At 45.9% G+C, this 23255-nt stretch overlaps 1 protein-coding gene across 4 annotated transcripts; it reads left to right on the forward strand.

The window, feature by feature from the left end:
* The first annotated feature begins 2478 nt into the window (after nt 1-2478).
* Nucleotides 2479-21841, forward strand: LOC102560075 (serum amyloid A-5 protein). Of its 4 annotated transcripts, XM_059722609.1 has the most exons (6): nt 2479-2562; nt 2936-3050; nt 6690-6827; nt 19998-20105; nt 20746-20884; nt 21384-21841. In XM_059722609.1, the coding sequence occupies exons 2-6, from the start codon at nt 2948-2950 to the stop codon at nt 21520-21522; spliced, it is 627 nt and encodes a 208-aa protein (XP_059578592.1). In that variant the 5' UTR covers nt 2479-2562; nt 2936-2947; the 3' UTR covers nt 21523-21841. The 4 variants fall into 4 exon arrangements, with proteins under 4 accessions (XP_059578592.1, XP_006263550.2, XP_019332193.2 ...); XM_006263488.4 differs by lacking the exons at nt 19998-20105; nt 20746-20884; nt 21384-21841 and adding an exon at nt 8346-8564 and having other exon boundaries at nt 6690-6828; XM_019476648.2 differs by lacking the exons at nt 2479-2562; nt 6690-6827 and having other exon boundaries at nt 2964-3050; nt 19988-20105.
* The last annotated feature ends 1414 nt before the right edge of the window (nt 21842-23255 follow it).

Below are 23255 nucleotides of genomic sequence, written 5' to 3' on the forward strand. Positions count from 1 at the left end.
AACTGGGGTGAGGAGCAAAGACAACATAGCTTAGGTCGATTGCCTTTGCAGGCCAGAGCACTAAGCTGGACTGGCGTGTGCTACTCATGTAGGGCTCCTTTGCAACACTTTCCCAATCGCACTTATGTTACCAAACTCTGTACCTGTAAATAATGCATGGATATTTTACAAGAAAATGTATTTATATAACCCAAAAAACTTCAGGGGGCAAAGTGTCACTTGCAGCAGCAGACTTTTACTGGAATCCTTCTCAGTAAAATGAACAGGGATTTTAAGTGCCATCTTCCCTACTCTGATTAGGAAGTACAACCTGTGTTTGCTTTAGCTCGATCTAACTCCTAGTGATAAGGCTGTCTTTTTTACCAGATGGTAAATATAACTTGTGGAGGACACTGAGCTACGGGAAGAGTTGTTAATTCCAATATTTTGAAGAATTTTTATTAACTATTCACATAGCTGCACAAAGCTTAGATCTTGTCTTTGATCTTAATGCTACTTTGGAAGTTGGTTGCCAGTAAGGCAAATTTAAGCTTCTTCCTGAGAAGTCAAGATGAAAATAAAAAAGGCAGCTGAAATTTTCCAAGCTTCAAAATGTTGATAAAATTGTCTTGAAATCTGATGGAAGAAAAGTGATGAGATTTGCATTAAGATTTTTCCAACATGGCATCCCATTTTGACCAGCTGAATAAGGAGACCAAATGATGACTAGAGACCTACTCAAATTGCAACTGTGTGGATTTTATGGAAATCATGAAATCAGGAGACCTCCACAAAATCCACAGGAAACCCTGCCCCATAATGATTTAGGTCTGGCAGTGAATAACAACAACTATGAATGAGGAAGACCTTTAATGATAGCACAGCACCAGGTTGCTCCAGCACAGACCATGTGGCTGCCCCCATCTTGATTTCCCCTTGCTCCCCAGGGATCATGTTCAAATTCCTCACCTGATAAGATGTTCCCTTGTAAGGGACTGTTTCCAAAGTCTAACCCTTAACACTACACCCCAACCCGCCCCAAAAACTTAGTAAAAATACAATCCTGGCTCCCCAATGGGGAGTGGGTAAGATGCTGGGAGAAACATGTTTCATCAGCAGCTGCTTGGTCTGGATCAGACTGCTGTACAGCTGCTCAGGTCTCCTGAGCCCAAGCCTGAGCCAGGGCTGGAGTGGGGGAAGAGAGAGTGCACTGGAAGATGGTGTGGCAGGCAGAGAATGGGGAGCTGGAGGAGAAACAGCTCCGGAGGGAGAAGCAGCTTTGGAGGGAGTGGAGCCGGCTGCCAGCCAGCAGCAAACCTCTGAAAAGCTCCAAGTAAGCTGGAGACACTGGCAGCAGGCCCGTGGCAAGAAGAAGCAGTGGGAGCTGGATGGAAACTTGGCTAGGGATAAGCCGGTTACAGGACGGGTGGAAGCATCCCAGCTAAGGTCCTGTATTTTCCTTTGCTTCTTTGGACAGGTGGAGGGAGAGCCCGGCAAGATGCCAGAGAGACAGAGCCTGCACACAAGCGTGTGTAAAACCCAGATGTGTCAGGACAGAACTGAGCTGAAGCGCCCAAGGATAGAGCCATCACATCCATGTGAGGCCAGCACAGCTGGGAGTTTTTCTTTTAAACAGAAGTGCCTTTATTACAGGGAGACAGGCCAGATACGACCATGAGCCCATACAATGTCAGAGAATGAGTCTGCCCCTAAAGATCTTGGGTGTGATGGATTCATTAACGTTAGGGTGGCGCATGGCTGGGATGTAGGGGAGGTTGGAGCCCCAGAAGATGGGATAAGCCCGGCGCACCAGCAGTAAGTTACCTGAGGAATTAAACGCTTCCCAATTAAAATATCCGATAAGACCAAGTCGTGGTAGGGAAAAATTGTGTAGCCCCTTGGTGCTACTAAGCTCTGATGAACTTGAATCCCAATAGCACAGTCAGGTCAGGCACAGGGCTGCTGGGTCCTGAGGCCCTGTCACGTGCTGAGCTGACATACCTCCTTGAGTTGGGTAGAGCCCTCATTATCACAGACTTGATAATTTGGACATGATTTTTGAGTATTCACTTCCTATTAAAATTATAGATAAGAATTGAATCAATTTGGCATTTATGAATTTTAATTAAATTTATGCCAGAGAAAAATCTAACTTAGTAAGATTACTCATTTCACTAATAATTACATTTTTCATGCAGTATCTATCTTACACTTTTTATAGGAAAAGGTAGTGGTGGTCTGGATCTAACAGTAAATGTTGTAATTTTGTCATGTACTAGGCATTAGTTGATAATTGTCAGACCTTTGGCTCTGTATAGAGAGATATTTTGGAACTTCATCAATTCAAGCTAAAAAAACCTCAAGGACAGGTAGCGCAACTTCCAGTGTTGAATTCCTGGAGGAAGCAATATTTACTGGCCTCTGATGAGCAAATAATAAATTATGTTTATTTAGTCAGGTTTCTGTAAATGATTGGGTGTTGGCTTTTTGAGATAAGAATTGCTATAAATGTGTCATAGTCTAGTCATCTCAGAAAGCCTCCAGGAAGAACTCCATTTCTCAGAGACTAGCAACACAACAACAGTAAGTCTCATTCTAAATGGAAGCTTTCTATATAAAAATGTTGCCTTATCATTTATTAAAGCTCCTATAAGAGGCCATTGAAGTATTGAGCATAGGCTAAAAAAACCCCTCAACTTACACATGTCTGACCTCCAGGTGAGTGCTGGGAGCACTTGGGTTTGTCAGAGAGGACAATTCCCCTTTCTAAGCAGAAATCATAACTTTTTTTGTGTCTTCACAATTGTGGGTAGTGCTACCAATTCATGCATATGCTCCACAGCAGTTACATGAAAGGTGAATATGCTGCCTTGGAGCCTTAAACAGTTGACCAGGTTTGGGTTAAATATTCTCCCTCTTCCTCTCACTGTTTCTGTCTCTCATAATCCTGATGCAGCCTGAGTGAACCATGAAGTTCTGTACCTTCATGATATTGTTTTCCCTGGTCCTGTGTGCCACTGCTGACAACTGGTTCTCTGATGCTGGAAGATTCATAGCAGATGCTTTTCAAGGTAAGCTTTTACTAATTATGTTGTTCAACAAAACTGTCCTTGAAAGAAAGGTTGCGGGAAGTGGGTTTGAGAGCAAGGAACTGAATTCACTAGGATGTTAGTGCTCTTCTACTATGATCTTGGGTGTCCTTTCAAAGTGGACTTAACTTCAAATTGGGAAGGTACATCATAATCACTCTTAAGTATTTCTTCATAAGAAGATACATGAAAAGTTTTGCTTTTGTCTTTTAAATGTGAAGGTTTGGTTAAGATCCTGTATTTTGATCCACAAGGCTAGACACATATGGCAATCTGTTGACCTTAATGGGATTTCAGGCACATGGATGCCTGAACCTGCATGGGTCAAATTCTATTCGCATGCAGATCTTTGAGAAAGACAAAAGAGTTCAAGACAAAAATGTTCCTTTTCTCTCTCCCTGTTCGTTTCTTTTTTTCTCCTCATTTCCTTTAGTCTCTGTTTATTATTTATTCTAAGAAATCATTTAATGCTAAATTATTATTTGAGCTGGGGCTCTGGGTATAGTCTAGGGCAGTGATTTTCAACGTATCTGCCATAGTGGGCTACACTTGCAGCTCTCAGTGTGTGATGTGGGCCACACCCACACAACTTACTTTCTGTGTATCCATTTTAAAATGTTATAACAGGATGTCACACAGGCCTCAGCAGTGTGCTGATTGGGACACATGTGGCCTGTGGGCCATGGGTTGAGAACCACTGATCTAGGGCATGTGTCCTGTGGCTCTCAGCCATATGAAGATTTTGGCTTGTGGCTACAAAGGATAGGAAGCTGGGCCACTCCCTAATTTACGGGTCTGGACCCTATATTTGTAATGGCTTATGAATCAAAACATAATAAGCACTTTTCCATCAGGAAAGATTAAGTCAACCTTTAAAAGGATATTTATGCACTTCATTGAACAAGGTATCATTTTAACTCTTTCACTTCCATGCAGAACGTATTGTTAGGCCCAGTGAAATTTGGGATCATTCTTACCCAAGTGTGTCTTTTTTGTTTTAGTTCAGTTCTCAGAAAACTCTATACCAATTTCCATAAAGAAATAAATACATTACTATTGAGCTTGCTGAATAAGTTCAGAAGGTTTCCTAAATCTCTCCAGAAAATATTTCTAGGGTCAGAATAGTTAGGCCCTAATCCAACACAGTACTGAGCACTGTCACTTGTTAGGATGCTGAGTTGAGGACATTCAGTACCTTGCAAAACTGTGCGCTTTGATCCTGCCTTATGAAAGCACTTTAGGATATGTTTAAATGCACCCTTGCTTTGGCAAGCTATTCATCATATGCTTAAGTCACCATTAGCCTTCACTACTCCAAAAATTCCTTCCCAGGCATATGAATCGAAGGTCTGGGTGGCCCTCATGCATACACCATGATCCAGGAGGATGAAAGACCTCTTGGCTGACAGTACTTCCTAGGCCGTCCTTTGACTATAGGCTGACATCTCTGTAACTGGACTCACCACAGCCTTGTGCTGATGAGGTTCTTATAAGGAAGACAGGAAAAAACCCAACATAAAGTACTGCCAGATCGGCTTCCACTGAGATGCACTCATAGCTGTGTTCCTCATTACATTGTGCTCTATAGGCTTGGCAGCTTCCTGCTGCACTCTTGCTGCCTTATTAGTGACCCTTTATTGGGTCTCCACCCCCTCAGCCACAATCCTAGGCCTCCATGCCACCAATTGCTTTGCAGCCTGACTCGACCCTAAACTTCTGCCCCTCCACAGAAGCCTCTCCATGTTCGGGCCTCCTGCCACCCATCTCTCCCTCTCCTTTTCACTCTTTTGGCCTTGAGGCTGTGTTACTTCCCCACCTTGTTCAGTGGACTCTGTGGTTCCCTTCCCCGCACTTCCCCATGGGGTACCTGCCTTGCTGGGTGCAGCCTCCTCCGGCCGTGCTCCATGCTCCTCCCTGCTTTGTCACTGGGCTTGGCAGCCTTTCCGGGACACTCTCTTGGGGCTTTGCCTCAGTGTGCCTCTTTTGGGGTGTGCAAACACCCATGCTTCCCTTTTGGGCTGTGCCCGGCTTCCTGGCTCTAGCCTGCGCTTCCCCGTGGTGTTTCCACACTGCCCGATGCTCTTTCCTCTGTCTCCCTTCTGGTATGCTCTGTTCCCGGGCCCCACCCTTCTCTTCTTCTGATCTGCAGGCTCAGGCTGCTCCTGAACCGGTGCACCTGAGCCTGCCGTCCCAGCATTTCCCCACTTGCCGTGGAGCCTGGGGAAGATGGGGAAAGCCCCCATTGGCTGTATCTTCCCCTCTCACAAACATATTATAAGGATGTGTGACAACTGGATTCCAAAACAGGTCCTATACTCCCAGATCACCTCTGATCCTCTACAGGTGGGACAAAGAAGAGATTCAAGGACACTTTGAAGGCCAATCTGAAGAAATGCGATCTTAACGTTAATACCTGAGAGACTCAAGCACTGAATCATTCTCAGTAGTACCATGATGTACAAGATATCAATCACTCTGAGATAAGTCACCTTACTAGGGCTATGAATAGATGAGGACACAGAGGGAAAGTGCTGTGACCTGACATCACAAGGATCTAGTCCTTCCTTCCAGAACTATTTGCCATGTCTACAATCAAACGTGCAGATCTTGTATTGGCCTCCTCAGTCATCCATGGACTCGCTAATAACTTCCGTACTTCCCGGAAGACTGTCATCCTTATATCAAGGGAGTGTCAATAGCTAGGTTCATATGGATGGAATCAAGTATCTAATTTAATCTCAAGAAGCAACTCACAATAGGCTCTGATTCCATTTATTGTCTCCTGTTCATCATTTTACTCCTTGCTTCCAAGCTGTGTAACATATCTAATTTTAAGTTGATAATCTATCAACTCTACCTATTGTCGTAAGGCAGTTTTGTTTTCTTAACAAAGCATGGTAAAAAAGATGAGCTTATATTAATTTCAGTTTCAGATGTTTACAATGTATGCATAAAAGTTCTCAACTCTGTCCAAATTCATCTCCATAGGACCAATTAAACCAAATCACCACAGGAATTAATTTAGTGCAACACGGAAATTCCCCAGTATAGACATTCTTGACCTCATTTTAGCTTCTCCATCCCTGAGGAATTCCTGAAAAATAATGCAGAGTTTTGTGGATAAAGCAGAGGTTTATGGATATTTTTTTCAATAGGTGTCAACCTCCATTTAGACAATGGCATAGATTGGAGACTCAAAAGAATGATGTTTGTAATTTGGATGCATATCTTTACTCTGTTCTCCTAGTAACCTTGAGGAGAATGCTTTGAGAAATCTCTGAGGGTTTACTGTACCTAAAAGAGTCCTCAAATATATAATATATCTGAGTCTATTGATGCTATATGGTATTTTGAGATCCTTCTCAAGAAGCCCTCATTCATCTCCTCCTCCAGAGATGTCATCTGATAGAAGCCTTATTTAGTAGAAATGTTCAAGAATCTTTAAATCTATTTCTTCCTAAAGGGCATATTGGGTGTATGAGTCCTTCTGTCTTCTGTACGAGCACTATATTTGTACGCCCCAGTAGTAATGTGGCTGGAATGTTTTTGGATGGAGCAAAATAATCTTAAAGTTTTGTTCTACATGTGCAGCATTTACATAATTCTCTCCCCCTTATCCAGGTGCTAGGGATATGTACCAAGCATACAGTGATATGCGTGAGGCAAATTGGAAAGATTCAGATAAATATTTCCATGCTCGTGGGAATTACGATGCTGCTAAAAGAGGTCCTGGTGGTGCTTGGGCAGCGGAAGTTATCAGGTAAAGAATGCTAATTGGTATATGAGAATACAGTTGGTAAGGAGTTGGGCAATCCAATGAGGCTGATGTGCATCCTGATTCATACATTTTTATTAAGCTTTTGGAGAAAAGAAATTTTTATTTAATAGCTTAACTAGCCAAATTTGATGACAAAGACTGGGGCCATGCTTGAGTTTTCAAAGCAGCTTTCTGTGCTTGCCAGTTATGAGCTGACAAATTTAATGCATTCTCAGATCAGATTACAGGTCCATGTAGAAACAGGGTGACATGTTCACGACAGTGCATTTAGTCTTTCTGGTCCCTGGTGTTAAACTGTTATGGTTGAATGTGAAGCCTATAATGTTAAGAACTTAAGAACAGGTAGAATTTAATGAAGGGAAATTGTCTGAAAGCTTTTTAAATACAGTTGTGTTTCTGGGATGGTGTTAAGTAATAAAATAGGATTCCAGACTAGTGTTAAAGGATTGACATGACACCTGGTTCGATAAATGACAGAAAAGCTTTATTTACTCCAAGTATTCCAGGTTAAATGAGCCCCAAACAAAACAAAGTCCAGCATTTAGCTGTAAAGTGATAATTTCTCACCAGTGCAGGCTAAAGAGAGATGGTTTGTTTCTTATCAGCTTCTCCAGGTGCAGATCTGCTCACCTCCGAGAACAGCTGGGCTCAGTAGCAGTTTGTTTCAGAGAGATTTCTCATTTCTGAAGCACGCCCTGTTAGCCCTCTTATTCCTCTTCATAGACCCTTTAGCTCAGCATCTTCAAAGCGCTGTAGTTGTGTAAATCAAGAGATTGCCAAATAGTAACTGACAGGAAAATGCTGTTAATCAAATTGATCATTATTGACGTCAGAAAGTCCTAATTTGAATGAATGACCTTCCTCAGTGACAAGAGGTTATCCATTTCTACTAAGTTTGGAAAGTATCAAGAAACTGATTATCAACCAGGAAAAAACACAAGGTTTTTGAGGAGTCATCCTTGGAAGACCAATGGAACCACTAAGGAAAACAAAAATAAATTAGGAGGAAGCAGCAAAACAAGAGTAAATCAGGAGGAGACATCTATCACATATGGAGAATGACTCTTCCTGCACATAAACACAAGTTAATTGTAAAATAAATGTTTACCATACTAAATAATCAAGAATAGACATTTTACACAGGTACTTACAAGAAAACCAGGAGCCTGCTTAAAATCATCATGACTATAGTAAGATAAGCTAGAAGTGATACCTCATTTATTTCTTCTCAGACGGCCTAGCCGTGAACTCACATCCTTTTGTGCTATGCAATTGTCATCGGTATTGATTTTATCTTTTGTGAGTAGGGCCAGCTTATCTTGTTTCACAGTCATCAGATGGCTCCTATTATTCCAGACAGGCAGAGGTCCTTGTGTGACCTCAAAAGTCTATGGCAAATGAGAATAATAGAGATGAATAAGGAAAGGGTAAATATTTGTTCACTGGCATTTAAGTACAGATTACTTAAATAACCTTTTTATTTTTTATCCACTTTCCAGTGATGCCAGAGAAAATTGGCAGGGTTCAGTTAGTGGCAGAGGGGCAGAAGACACTTTGGCAGACCAGGAGGCAAATCTATGGGGCAGAAGTGGAGGAGACCCCAACCGCTACAGGCCAGAGGGTCTTCCTGAAAAATACTGATGGAGTCCAGAAAGACATCCCAATGTTTCTGTTGTCCTATATGGCTAACAATAAATAAAAATCTTAAGATACTAAAAGTTTCACTGAACTAATAAATATTAAAACAACCTATAGGATGGGGATGCTCAGAGTTCAACAAATCAACTACATATTTACAGGATTTGGAAGAAGTTGGCAAGGCAAGAATATGACAGAGTACCATCTCCAGGGCTGGTCGTAAAGCCCCTGTGGAGACAACAAAATGTACTTGTATCCTGTTCTATGGGCCATCTGCCCTGCTCTTGCCCACCACACTTTGATGTTAATTGTTATGAAGAATGCGGGAGGCTACCCTGATCTCACCATAGTGACCACCAGATTTGTAGTCAAGGCCTTATGGGCCAATTGCATAGTTCTGTTTGGCCCCTACACCACGCCCCAAGCCTTGCAGATGGCATCCTCATTGACGCTCTTTCTCTTTCTCACACGCAGCCCTTCTCTAGGCCCTCAGGCCCCTCAACCTCACTCAGCCCCACTCTGGGCTCTCAGTGGTCACGGTACTTCCCATGCCAGGTACAGGTCTACACTTGATCTGAGCCAAGACTCGCCCTTCCCTGGGACACTTTCTAGGGGTTGCTCTGCCATGAGCAATCCCACCACAGTGACCCCAGATCCCAGTAAAGTGCAATTTTTGGTCATACCCAGGACCAGCTTAGGCCCTAGCCTGTATCCCCAGGACTATGCTGTCCCTCTTCAACAACCCTGGCCCCTCCAGGGCTACAAGCTCCTTGGCCCTTTACCACCCCCCCAGGCTCCCTCGGCCCTGGCTCTCTCAGGCCCTGGTCTCACTGGCTTTCAACTGGTCCCCTTCTGGACTCAGCTCACTTCTTCCTCCAGGTTCTCAGACCCTGGTTCTCCTACTTCTGGGCCCCCTGGTCTTGGGGCAATCTTGGACTTTCCTCTACATCTGATGACCCTATACCAGCCACCCTCATTCCGGGCTTCAGTTTCTCTAACCCTTTCCTCTCTGACTATGGCCACATCTGGACCTTCGGTCTCTCCTAAGCTCTGGCCCCACCTTGAGCCAGCTGAGAACTCCGTACCCCTCTCTGGCTCTGGCAGTCTCCCGCTGTGGCTGCCTCCAGCCTTCAGCCCCTCTCTGGCCCCTGGCCCCATTAACAGCCCAGTGAGAGGTCACTCCCTCTGCCACCTTCACTTCCAGGCCTTCCTACTCAGATCGGCTTCCTGCACTGAGCTCTTCTCTTTGGGCTTCACCTGGACCCCACACAGTAGCCAAGAGAAAGTTACAAGGACCAAAAGGCTTCAGGTAAAGAAATTACAGTAAACAGGAAGGGAACATGAGTGGCCCAGGCTGACTTAGCTACTGCTGGGGTAGGCAGCCCAGCCTGGATTATACGGATCATTACACAGGGACACCAAAATAAAAGTTAAACAAATCAAATGGCATATTAAAATACAGATAACTATATACAATAATTACAGACAAAACAATAACACAGGAAGCATGGGGAGAATTATATACACCCAGGGTTATACATTATCTGTCCTACTATGAGAGAGTGGAGCTGAAAATACTCTCAAACAACTCTCAGAACCAGCAAAATGCATCTTCAGTGGCAGCGACAACCACACACTAGATGTATCCTTGAGAACTAGAGACCATAACCACTATCCAGCCCGTCCAGAACCGAGCTGAATAGAGCGGAACCAGCAGACTGACTGACTCTCAGGAAAAACTTATTTTTGTAACTTTTACCTTGGGGTGGGTAGCCTATTAGAATGCACACGACACTTGCATCTTTTCACTCCACACTAAATTGTGCACATGGCACATAAATTCCCACCAAAATGATAATTCCCTCCAATCAACATATAGCGCATAGGCTACTATACTTTTGCATGAGGCACTATGATGTTTCACACATCCGTATGTGGCATATTACCTGTCAATCATGCTGAACTAGAAATGACCCCGTGCTTTCTGATCAGAGCAAATGCTCAGCACATTGGCCTGAGTTAGAAGGTCTAAAGGTCACTCCTTCTGGAACAGTCTTACTATACAGTACAGAGTGCATGTGTAGAAACTTCCTTTATACCTTGTACCAATTGCAACTGAAGGCAAAGAATAACTATTTAAATAACAAGGACAGTCTTCAGGGTCAACAACATTAGGTCTTGTGTGCTGAGCCCTTCACTCTGAGCTCACCCAGACCCCAGTCCCTAGGAACCTGCTCTAGCTCCTTAATTCCTACCCAAGCCTCCAGATTGCTTCAGCTATCCTCTCTGTGCTGGTGCTCCAAAGCTATGACCCTCCTGCTAGGGTGCTGTTCTCTAAGTAGACTCCAGATCATAGGCGGTGTGTAGGTGGGGCACGGGGGGGGGGGATGTGCCCCCCTGAGATTGGCCACCGCCAAATCCACTGCCGGCTTCTGTGGGTGATTGTCACTTGCCACCCCTCCCCCCCTCACTGCCAACGCAGCCAGCGGCATTTGTGGGTGGTCCCTAATTGCCACTCACCACTTGCCACCCCCTGCCACTGACACCGCTGCCGCCGGCTGCAGGTGGTCCTCACTCACTACCATGGTGTCCCCCTGCCCCCAGTCTTGGGAGGCGCCAGTCATTCATGTTCCAGATCTTATTGCTGGGCTCTTCTTAGGGTCTGGACTTATACCTGATTTAAACCCGGTCTTCATTCTGAGTCAGGTGACTCCTCTTACCCCTGCCTGTGAAGCAGATGGCACTAGCCAATGTCTGTGCTTGGACTACTGAAATGATCTAGCCCAATATGGCAGCTCATAGGAAACTGCACTGGTGTTTATGGCTTCTTTTGGACAATGGAATATTGTCATGAATTTTAGAAGACCTTTGATGAATGAAAAATATGGAATCAGGACTGTAAACATGGAAAATCGTGTCAAATATCTGAGGACATGCGAAAATGTTTTACCATATATCAACTGGCAAAATAAATTCGACCTCTGAGCTTTCGTTTTAGTTGTATTTATTAGTTGTATAATTATATTACTGTGTGGCCCCAGCCAAAATCAGAACCATATTTACCAGATGCTCAACATACACAATTCCTGCACCAAAGAGCTCATAATCAAAACAAGCAGCACAGGAAATTGTGAAAGGAAAACAAATATTGCTATTTTCATTTGCAGTAATTGAGGGAAGACAAATTAAACAGGAGCACAGAACATTATGAGAGAAGGAAAAAGTCATTGCTGTCCTCCTTTTGCAGTTGGGGAAGTGAGGACAGAGAAATGAGGAGTATAGCTAAATTGCATCCCCAGTACTCTTGGGGAGGGTCAAAAGGTAATAATAATACAAAGCATTTCAGGTATGTGATAAACTTGGAAAAACAGCAGTGAAGCCACCTAGGCAAACCGGAGTGAGTGGTTAAGGCATGATGGAGAGCATCCCTCCTCAAGAGTGCCAGGGACTTGGTGTAGATATAACATAAGTAGGTTGTTAAATAAAGGGAACTTTGTGGTTTAGCTAGAACACTGATTCTCAACCAGTGTGCTACCAAATCCTTTGAAGGGTGCTATGAGGGTGTGAGGAAATAAGCAAAATGTTAGAAAATAAGCAGATAAACTAAACAGATCAGCCAGGCTCAGGCCTGTCCCTGCCTTGACAATCACCTATCCCTAGGCTAGAGACTGAAATTACACATAAACTGATATAAGTGATCAGAAACCAGTTCAAGTCTGCAATTCAACAGAAGTTCAGTGCACATAAACCACTTTCAAAGTGGCCAAAACTGGTTTAAGATAAACCTGCATGGATGTAGTATCAGACTGAACTGATTTAGGTTAAATCAGTTTATTGAACTTCTGTCCCAGATCCCCTGCAGATTCAAGTTAACTCACAGTCCCCCAGCATCCTAGGATGCTTTACACCTCCCCAGCAACTCTCCCCTGCTCACAGGATGGCCAGGCTAGCTTTGGCTTAAACTATCTGCTCTAGTTGAGTAGCGAAGCATGCTCAAGCACCCCCTGGCTTCTGGCCTAGGCCACTGCAGGCATGTGGCTGCATTTCCAGTATGAAAAGTGAATGTCTGTTCACTTGCTTACAGTTCAATGTACGCATCTTACAGTAACCTTCAAAGATCAAATCAATTCAGCATTGGGATTTTTGACTGTCTGTACTTAGCCCTCATGCCCAGCCCTGTGTAAGGAGGTAAACACTGTAATACATAAACTAGTCTTTGAAATTGGGTGCCACTCAATTAACAAAAGTTATGGAAGGGTGCCTCACATCCAATGAGAAGTGCTTTGAGTACAAAAATGTTGACCACCAAGGTAGAGATAGAGGGTTATTTCCCTCTCTACCCTCACTGCCCCAAGGGGACTGCAGCTGGGATATGCCTGTCCCGACTGCTGCCATTCGCTCCCTGCTTGGGGCAAATGGTGGAATAAGCCCTCTCCTGCTCCCTCTGCCAGACCCTGGAGGGAGGGGAGCAGAAGGGGGCTTATCCCGCCACTCGCCCCGGGCACAGAGTGAGCAGTGGTGGCAGTGGTCAAAGTGGGCAGACCTCACTGTGGGCAGAGGGGGGAATAACCTTACCCCCTCACATAAGGGGCCACCTCTGCCCAAGTGCTGGAGTGGTGAGGGGAGGAGGAACTGTGAGAGGGGCAGCAGCCCCTGTCACGGTTTCCCAGAGCATGAGCCTCTTGCTGGAGGGGGGAACTGTGTAGTGAGGTTGGGAAAGCTGCTGTGGACTGTGGCTGTGTTGGTATTGGTGGCTGTGCTAGGGGGGTTCTGGCCCCCTCTGAGCCCTGGTGCTATTGTGTGGAGTCCATCGTAGCTCTGCCCACCCTGCAATGCAGTGTCCCCTCCAGGAAGAGGCTCATGCTCCCCAACACTATGACAGGGTCTGCTGCCCCGATTAAGAGCCCTGCCCCCTCACCACTCCAATGGCAGGGCAGGGGTACAGCCAGACGCAGGCCAGCAGGGCTCCTTAGGTGGGCGGTAGAGAGGGTGGTTATTCTGCCACTTGCCCCAAGCAGGGAGTGAGCAGCAGCAATTGGGTTGTACAGATCCCAGCTGCAGTCCCCCAGGAGTAGTGGGGGTAGAAGGTGGAATAATCCGCCTTCCTGCTCCCTCTGTGTCAGGGGCCATGCTGGCCAGGGTCTGGCTGTGACCAGCCCTGCCGCTGCAGTAGCAAGGGGGGAGCACCTGGCAGACCTGGATCAGGTCCCTGCTAGTAGGACAGGGATCAGGGAATTAAATCCCTCTCTGGCCAGTTCAGCCAAGGCCAGTGCCCAGACTACTCCCTCCAGCACAGCTTCCCTACACTGGAGGGTGAGCTGTAGCGCTCTCTGGCACCTGGCCTGAGCAACTGCAGCCACGTGCCTGCATTTCCTCAGTGCAGAGGGAATGTCTGTTCAGTTGCAAATCAGTTCAACCTAGGCAGATTAGACTAACCTGCAAAGATTGAATCAATTCAGTCTCTGGCTTTTTGAAGGTCTGTCTCTAGCCCTGAGGTCTGGCTAAAACGACTGCATCACAGTCTTAATGCTGGATGACAATTTCCCCTCTTTTCCAGTGGCAGGATAAACACCATTCAGCAGTGGGAATTGAATGTCTACCTGAAATCTTAGGGTATGCTTGTACTGCAGTCATGCTACTCTTCTAATATTCAGCCAAGCAGCAGCATAGATACATGTTAGAAATAATCACATTCTGTGGTTCAGTAGCCCAATGCACATAACTTAAAATGGAAGAGAGAGAAAAGCTAAGGAGCAGAGAAGTATCAAGCAAGTAAAACAAAATGGAACCATCTTTTTCTGTACCTCCAAAGGAAAAAAAATAAAAAATTATAGACTTAAAGCTCCAGTCCAAGTCCTATTGGAATCTTTTCATTGCCTACAATGAACTTGGGGTCAGACATAGCTACCATATATCTCTATTATCTCTCATACCACTCTTCCACCTCTCCTCACCAAATACACAACTCACCTTGTTTCAGGGAAGGCAGAATGAAAAAAAAGATTTTTCCAGATTCATGGCCACATAGAGCAGGGATGGTCAGCTCACTTACCCTCCCTTTTGGCTGCTCATGGCTGGATTCCATGGGCAGATCAAGGGCAGTGGAAGAGGAGAAGAGAAACCAAGAGTTATTAGCAGACAGCAAAACTGCAGAACATGAAGGAGGATTAGAGGAATATCAAGGAGAGAGGGTCCTTAAAACCTGCAGAGTGAAGAACAATTAGCAGTAATCAGGGAAATTATAAGAGACATGAAGCTAAATGATTTCCCAGCATTGCTAGCTGCTGGAGTTTAGGATGGACCAGGAAAGGAAGCAAGGTGCCACTGCAATATTGCACTTCTTCCTGCTAGCTCCCTCCCCCAGATCTGTTCCTGCCAGATATTGCCCCTGTCTCCATGTGGCTGTTGGTGGGAGAGAAGGAAAAGAAGCATCAGCCTTCTTATAGTGTCTATTAGGGCTGTGTGAAATTTTGCCAGGTGTTTTGTTTTGAAGCTGTTTCAATGTGTTTCAAGTTTGAAACAGCGTGAAGCAAAAGGCTTCAAAACAGCTTTGAAATGAAACGAGGGCATTTGATATGTTTCAAAATTCTCAAAGCGTTTCGAGTTTCGAAGCCAGGCTTGCATGGCTTCAGCACTGGTCCCAGCCAGCAGCAGCAGCCTGCTGTTATCCTGCACACAGATCCGGGGGCCCACACCCTCTGGGAGGAGTCTGGCACAGCCCCGCAGCCCTCCCAGGGGGGTGTAGGCCCCCAGATCTGTGCGCAGGATGACAGCATGCCGCCGTCTGGGGCCAGTAGCAGCAGCAGTCTTCCTAGAGCTTGGCACCGGCTGTGCACAGAGCTGGTCCCAGCCAGCAGCGGCAGCTTCCTGCCATCCCACATGCAGATCTGGGGTCCCACACTCCCTGAAAGAGTCTGGCACAGCCCTGCAGCCCTCCTGGGATGCAGGCTCCTGGATCTGCATGTGAGATGACAGGAAGCTGCAGCTGCCAGCAAGTGAAAGGAGTTTTCCTTTCAACTGTTTGAGGTGCAGTTTCCCAAAAATCTTTTCACCTATCTCCTTGAAGCTTGGCAGGCTTCATGCCCTCAGAAGGGGCTACCATCCCTGCAATTTTTACCTGAATCAAGCAACAAATGACAGTTTTAGACATTTTTATAAATTCCCATTATAGCCTATGGGTGAAATGTCGAAACCTGTCAAAGCAGAAAAACAGTTTTGATGAAACAAAATGGAGCAGTGCTTTGAAATGAAACTAAATGATGAAATGAAACACTGTCCCTTCAAAATGGCAAAATGGAAACTGAAATGAAACGGTGCTGTTTCGCACAGCCCTAGTGTCTACATGCTTTTGTTCTGGACAGAGAAATCAACTTTAAGACACACAGCCTACCTTTGGAGGGCTAATTCTTGGAGAAAAGGTATACATGGTATGTGAATAAATACAGTAAATTAAAAGTAACCTAGCCTCTTGTTATATTTTTACTTTGTTCTTTAGCCCCTGGCAAAGATATGGGTTTGCAAGCATGGGTTATTTCCCATGCTTCTGGGCTTTGCTGGTTGCTCCCCTCTTCTTCTTTCTACTAGATGTGTCAGGGTGTTTTAAAGCCTTCTTCAGAGGCATTAGGTGTTGGCTGCAGCTGAAGCTGGGGATTTTGGCTGGGGTGTGCCAGTGCTCCTGCTGGGACTTAAAGCCAGAGGTTCCTGGCTAGCGGGTGTTGCCCATCTGCTCAGGGTCAGGAAGGTATTTTACCCCATGGTCAGATTGGTATGGACTATGGAGGAGAGGGGTTGCCTTTCTCTGTAGCTGAGGGCATGGCTCTCTTCTTGGGATAGCTCAAACATATATTAAGAACATTTTATAGAAGCAGGACGTTGCTTACCATGATCCTCCTGCTTTACCTGTGGCAGGTTAGGGTGTTATGTCTTGTGTTGGGTCAGGGTTGATGGTAGTTTTACAACGAGTTAAATTACAGATTAGTATGGGATGGTTTCAATAGGGATAATCCTATCTAGGCAGGTGATTGGACAGGATGGCCTCTGGAGGTCCCTACCAGCCCTGCTTCTTTATGATTCTACTATCCAATTGCCATCAAGAATGACGGGGGAGGGGAGGGACAGAGGCCTGCATCTGGCCCTCCCTCCTACCATCATTTTCGGGGACAGGCCCACTCCCTGCCACCTACCCTGCTGCTATTGTGGGACTGGGCCCAGAGCCCCCCCGCTGCCATTTTGGGGCTGGGCTGGGCTGGGCCTGGTGCATCCTCCTCCGCACTGCCATTGTGGGCCCAGGCTGGGCCCAGTGCGCCCCCCCCCAACCCTGCCTGTTGCTGTTTAAGGGCTGGGCCCACTCCCACTCCTCCCCCCCCCCGCATCTCCATGCCTCCTTGACCCATGAATGACCGGGGGGGGGGAGGGGAGGCATGAACAGAGCACTGCCACCCAGCACCCTGTGCTGCCGCTTCATCTAGGGAGCAGGAGTCGGGGTATGAGGCCAGCAGTGCTGGCCTTGTCCTCTGCTCTGTCTGCTTCATCGCCACTGCCTGAGCAGGGTGAGGGGTGGGCATGGCCAGCTGTGCTGCTCCCCCCCCCCACTGCTGTGGCAGGCCAGCTTTCCCCACCCCAGGCTTGCTCCTCCTCCACCCCACCCCCATTGGGCCTGGGCCCACTCTTCCCCTCCCGCCACTGCCATGTCGGCCCAGGTCCACTCTTCCCCCTTCGCTGTCATGGTGTGCCCGCCCCACCCTGACCTCTGCTGCATCAGCCCACAGCGGCCCTGCAGGTGGGGACCACAGAAGCGGGGAGGGGAGGGCCAAGAGCAGTGCTGGTGGCCTCGTCCCCGCACGGCATCCTGACCCCTCTCCCCCCCGTGCCGCCACTCTCCAAGAAGCAAGGGGGGGAGACAAGGCCAGCTCTGCTGGCCTCAATGCCCCCACACTGTCACCACCTGCAGGGAGCAGGGTGGGGGGGGGCGAAGCCCGTTCCCTCCACTCCTTTGCTGTCACTTCCAGGGGCCAGCCAATCATAGCCTGAATAAAGCATTATGGATAGACAGACAGACAGACAGACAGACAGATTAAGGCTTTTATAATATTAGAATAAGGACAGTCACAGATGTATATAGAGCCATGGCAAACAAAGGGGGAGGACTACTGGCATGCTGCATTTGATTGCTACAGCTGTTCCTTCAAAATGTCTGCTTCTCTTTGCAGTACCCTTGGAAGTTAAAGCTGCAATAAACAGCTACATGGCTTGTACTTCATTAGGGCTCCTGCTGCAAATTAAGTAGGCTGTGATGCACCCAGATATGAATGATCTGCTTTCTACTGTAGCAGTGTTTCTTGACAGCCTGTTTGAAACCAGAGATTTTTCTGGGGAGAGGAGAACTGGTTGTACTTCATGGGTGAGGCTTTAATAGCCAGGGACATAAGTTAGATTTAGATTCATAACCTTAGGTGGCTATGGAGGTGTCAGTCTCCCCATCTGCCTTTTCTTTTAACATGTACGTTTCTTCACTGATTTCTCCTACTCTTGGGATTTCATCCCAGGCTTAGTGCAATTTGCTCATCAACCTGACCTCTCTGGTATAATCCACACACGCTAGTGAACCCCACAACAAATTTATCCCTAGAGTATACTACAACAGGGAGAGACCCAGCAGACTGGTCTTCCTGAACAGATCTACATGCAGGATCCAGGCCTTCAAACTTCAGAGGAGTCCCTTAGTCCAGAAGTGGCTGGAAAGGTCATTGCAGTGCAAATTTGGTTGCATCTAGGGATTATCCTATATAGAACAGGCCTCAGCAACAAATTCCCCAAGAATACCACATTTATTTCCCTGCAGACTTGGGCAGAGTTGAAGGGCCAGATTTGTAACTGGAAAATCCAGCAATTAGAACTAGGTTTTTTCTCTGCCTGGTGGATTTCCTAATTTTGAAAATTCACTGTTTCAGGACAATTTTCCTTGTCTGCAGATTCAGCATCATGAAGCTTGTGGATAAACCAGATGGTAGTCTAGAGGATTTTTGTTTTGCAATGTAAAACAAAAAGTAAGAATTTTAAACTAAAAATAATAGTATCTATATAATTACCCAAAGTTTTATGAATAGCATTCTGTCTCCATTGATGTCAATAGGAGTCGTCTTCTGATTCCTATGGGAAGGAAGTCAGGGATTTCATTGTACAGTTCTGAAGGGCTTGGAGGAGTGGTCAGTTGCCTTCTTAGCTCTAATTACATGGGGTGCAGGGAGCAGAGCAACAAGCCCCCAATATGCTGGTCAGTGAGTGCAGGACTGGGACTTCGTGTTGTGAGCAGCATTGCAAGCTCTGGTCTCAGTGGAGATTCATCTCTGCTTGCCACCAACAAGCCTGGTTCCAGTCCTGTATTCACTAACAGCCCAGCCTGGGTGCAGTGGGCTAGCACTGATCCCACTACAGCCCTGCTCAGGACAAGGGTGCTACACAGAGAGACGGAGAACACGGTACATGACATGCCACACAGTGTAGCACTACAAAGAAATTCCTGGTTCACCCAAGAACATTTGTTTAGCACTTCTGACATTTTTGCTTTTAAACATTTGTGTAGCACTACTGAAGATATGCACATCTCTCCCCTTGACTTTTGTAGCTACAAGGGAGTTCATGCTGCTATAAATGTAACATATGCTTGCAGGCCAAAGCTGTGGGTACAGCACCAGTCTTTATATGCCATTTAACCAGATAAGAACTAGCCTGTTCATAGGAAAGAGTTGCCTTCTAGCTGAGGTTAAATAGGAAAATTCAGCCAACCCTTCCTCCTTTGTTGGTTTCATAAGGGTTTGTACATTATTCTGCCAAAGTTATTAAAAATAATACAGTTAAAATCCTAGAACGCTAACACTTACCTCAGCTTCAAAATAAATTGGGAAATAACCAGCACAAACCTTGATTTGCATATGCTGACAGTAAGTACAAAACACTTTAACTTTTAGGCAATGATTTGTTGTTATGAGTAGGGCAATGGAATTGGTAAGGGAAATTTTCCACCCAGAGGAAACATTTCCTGTTGGTTTCTGGACTCTTATAAATACAATCTACCCCCGTCTGAGTGTATCTGAGAGAGAACCCATTTCTCAGAAACCTTGACAGGTTGCAGTGGTAAGTTTTAAGATTTTAAATCTGATTTTAAGATTTAAATAAACATTGTTTTACCTTTTTCAGTAAGGTACATAAACTCAGACTTTGGTTTTTTTTAGTGCAAAAGCTACTAAGCAAAAGATAAGACAACTTTTCCATGCATCCCATTCCCCAGCAGGATGCTCTGAAGAGAACTGGTTTTATCAAAAAGGGTGTTTCATTTTCTAACAACAAATCATCACTTTGCAAAGTCTTCAGAACTGTGTGTGACCCTGCTGATCCATGCACCTGCTCCACAATTACAAGTAGAATAAATATGATGGCTGGAGTCTTCAAAAAACTTGCCCAGATTGTTGATAATCATACTTTTTCACCCACTATTCTGTTATAGGTAAAGTAGTGCACCATGAAGTTCTTCACCTGCATCTTCTTGTTATCCCTGGTCCTATGTGTCACCAGTGACAACTGGGCTCGGAGGGCTGGGAAATTTATGAAGGATGCCTTTGGAGGTAAGTTATTTTCCAAATAAATGTTCTTCAAGAAGAGTGTCTTCTGAAGAGAGGTTTTTTGGAAAGGAGCAGAACATAGCGTGTTAATAAATCAGGATTTCCTCCCCCAATTTGCCATGTGATTTTTTGAAAATCATTTAACCTCTTTTTGGCTAAATTTTGCTAGTATAAAATGAGAATAATGTAAACTCATCTCTTTAAAATTATTTATTTTATCATTATTGTTATTATAATTAATCAGTCTTTCCAGAATGATTCAAGAACAGTATGTGGTACAATAAGGTCCTGGTCCATGAACTGGGCTCCCAAGCTCAGTCACAACAGACCTGATGAATAACAATAACAACAGCAACAACAGTGTCAATAACTGTCATCATCTGCTTGGTTTATGGAGACTTCCCCTTTGTCAAGGAGTCTCCTTTCATCTCCTCCTCAAGATTTCACTTGGTGGATGGTACAGTTAGAAAAAGAGGTAAAACAGCTATAAAATCATCTGCTTCTGAAAGGAGGCTTGGGAAGGGAGCCTTAACTTAGAAGCCACAGAGGAAGGATAGAATGATGATTGAAGGCCACTGGAGAGGGGTAAAATAACTCCCACCCTTGTGTTTACAGTTTCTGTAATTCTTTCTTCCCTACCCAGGTGCTAAGGATATGGCCAGAGCATACACGGACATGCGTGAGGCCAACTGGAAACATTCAGATAAATATTTCCATGCACGGGGAAATCGTGATGCTGCACAGAGAGGACCTGGTGGTGCTTGGGCAGCAAAAGTTATAAGGTACCTAATGTGCCTGGGGTTCTGAATTAGGGTGGGAGACATCTGTGTAATCCAACAGGGTGAAATATCTCTTGATTCACAAATGGTTACTCCCCTGTTTAAAGAGTGGATATTTTTAACTACTATTTGAGCTGGGTATGTGAAGACCGAGCCCATTCTTGAATTTAGGAGCCCTTATTCATGTGTTTCATGAGTTGACACAACATATCTGATACTTGCTCCAATCAGCTCACACTACTCTGTTGAAAGAAGTTGATGTTTTTATCCCAGTACTTCACAGTCTTCAGAGCAGTGAACAGAGCATAGTAGAGGCAAGCGCAGCAATGGCTTTTACATTCATGCCAGCTCCGAGATGGTTCTAACAAGCCTAGATCTGTGTGATACAGGAGTGATTTCAAAGTATCCTATAAACATGTAGGGATTGTACAGGTAAAGAAATGAAAAGGAAATTATTTAGTTATTGGTATTTGTGCAAAAGAACCTTTATTTCTTTTTTCAGTGATGCCAGGGATTTTTACAAGCGTATGAGGGGCAGAGATGAAGCTGACAGACATGCTGATCAGGAAGCGAATAGATGGGGCAGAGGCGGAGGAGACCCCAACCGCTATAGACCAAAGAACCTCCCTGAAAAATACTAATGCAGCTTGTGAAACATTTTGGCATTTCTATTTTCTTTCTGCTTTGCAAGGTTGTAACAAGTACAATTCATGACATGCTTTCAGTGAAATAGCAACCTTCACAGTCATAATGGAAAGGAAAAAATATAGATTCATAGATTGTAGAGTTGGAAGGGACCACAATGGATCATCGTGTCTGACCCCCTGCCCCTGGCAGGAGAGAGGACCGAGGTCAGATGACCCCAGCCAGGTTACAAGCTGTTGGGGTGCAGAGAAAAGCCAGTTGCTAACTGCTCAAGATTTGTAAGTATGCATTATTATTTACTGAATAAACATGTAGGTCTGCATTTTTGTTTACTGATTGTCCTTTATTCAGTTTTTTTTGCACGCTCCTGTGCAGGAGATGGTATGTGCCAGAGCCGTGGGCAGATCTTGGATTTTGAAAGGGAGGTGCTGGCAGTATCGTGTGTCATCCCATAACACAATGCATACTTTTCTCTAATTAAAAAAAAACAACAAAAAACCCAAGAAACTTTTCTAGTAAGCTGGGGCCTAGAATTATAGAATTCAGTTTATGATCCAAGCTAAAACCAATATAACTGTGTCTGTGGGCCACCAGCTCCAGTGTGGGATAGGAACCTAGTGCTAGAGCAGGGGTGGGCAATTATTTTGGGCAGAGGGCTGCTTACTTAGTTTTGCCAAGCCATTGAGGGCTGCGTGACAGGCAGCCCAGGGCAGATAAATATTAATTTTCTAAATTTTTTAGGTGCCCTGCGGGCCAGATAGAATGGCCTGGTGGGCTGCATCCGGCCCCCAGGCCATATTTTGCCCACCCCTGTGCTAGAGGGTACAGCTGTAACCCTCCAGCATGGACAGAACTGCTCCAACATGAGTCACCCCGACACTCCACCATAACTCCAAAGTGCCCACCTTGCTGCCCTTCATGCATTGCCCCTGCCACCTCATATGCCTCCTGGCTCTACTCCGTTCCCCATTATCACACATAGCCTCATGCTCAGCCCCAGTCCATTGTGCCCCAAACTGCTAGGCCTCACCACCTTCCTGTCCCTTCACTGTCCCATGAATCCATTGCACCCTGCACGGACTCAGGCCCATCACACCCCAGCCCCACTCACCCCTTACACCTCACTGAGCTCTCCCCTGCTCCTCTGAACATTCAGACCTCACTAAAGTCTCTTGCACCCCATGGGTGCTCCTCACCCACAATCCTTCTTGCTCCCAAACCCCCTCACATCCCATTTCATCCCCACAGACCCCATCAACCCCCTCAGCTCCAAACATTATCTGTCCCTTGCACCTCCCCACTCCCATAATGCCACAGCCCCTCCTCACTCCACACCCTTCCCCTGAAAGACCTTGGGCAACTGGTGCCTCCTGAGTCAGGGGGGGCACTTGCCCCTGCCCCAGCAGCCAGTCAGCAACTGGGAGGGGTCCCCCCGTGGCCAATTGTGCCAACTCAGAAGGGCCAGGAGGGTGCCCAGAAGTGCCAGCGGGGCTTCTCCTGGTGCCCCCATTCGCCAGCCGGTGCTCTCGGAGGGGTGGCACCAGCGCTCCCACCTGTCCACCTAAGCAGGGAACACTGGCTGTCAGGGGGTACACCAGTGCTCTCAGGGGGTGCATGTGCACCTCCTACACATTGCCACTGCCCTTGGATGCCTGTGACCTGCCTGCCATCCAGCCTTTTATTGCCTCTTCCCCTTAGTTCCTCCCACCCCACACAGCTCCCGACCCTG

Source organism: Alligator mississippiensis, chromosome 2, assembly GCF_030867095.1.
Source record: "Alligator mississippiensis isolate rAllMis1 chromosome 2, rAllMis1, whole genome shotgun sequence".
Taxonomy (NCBI): domain Eukaryota; kingdom Metazoa; phylum Chordata; order Crocodylia; family Alligatoridae; genus Alligator; species Alligator mississippiensis.

Coding starts and splice junctions, on each gene's coding strand:
- LOC102560075 (XM_059722609.1), top strand. CDS start 2,948: ATGAAGTTCTGTACCTTCATGATATTGTTTTCCCTGGTCCTGTGTGCC. Junction 6,828..19,997: donor TTGGGCAGCGGAAGTTATCA/GGTAAAGAATGC, acceptor AGGTAAAGTAGT/GCACCATGAAGTTCTTCACC. Junction 20,885..21,383: donor TGGGCAGCAAAAGTTATAAG/GTACCTAATGTG, acceptor TTCTTTTTTCAG/TGATGCCAGGGATTTTTACA.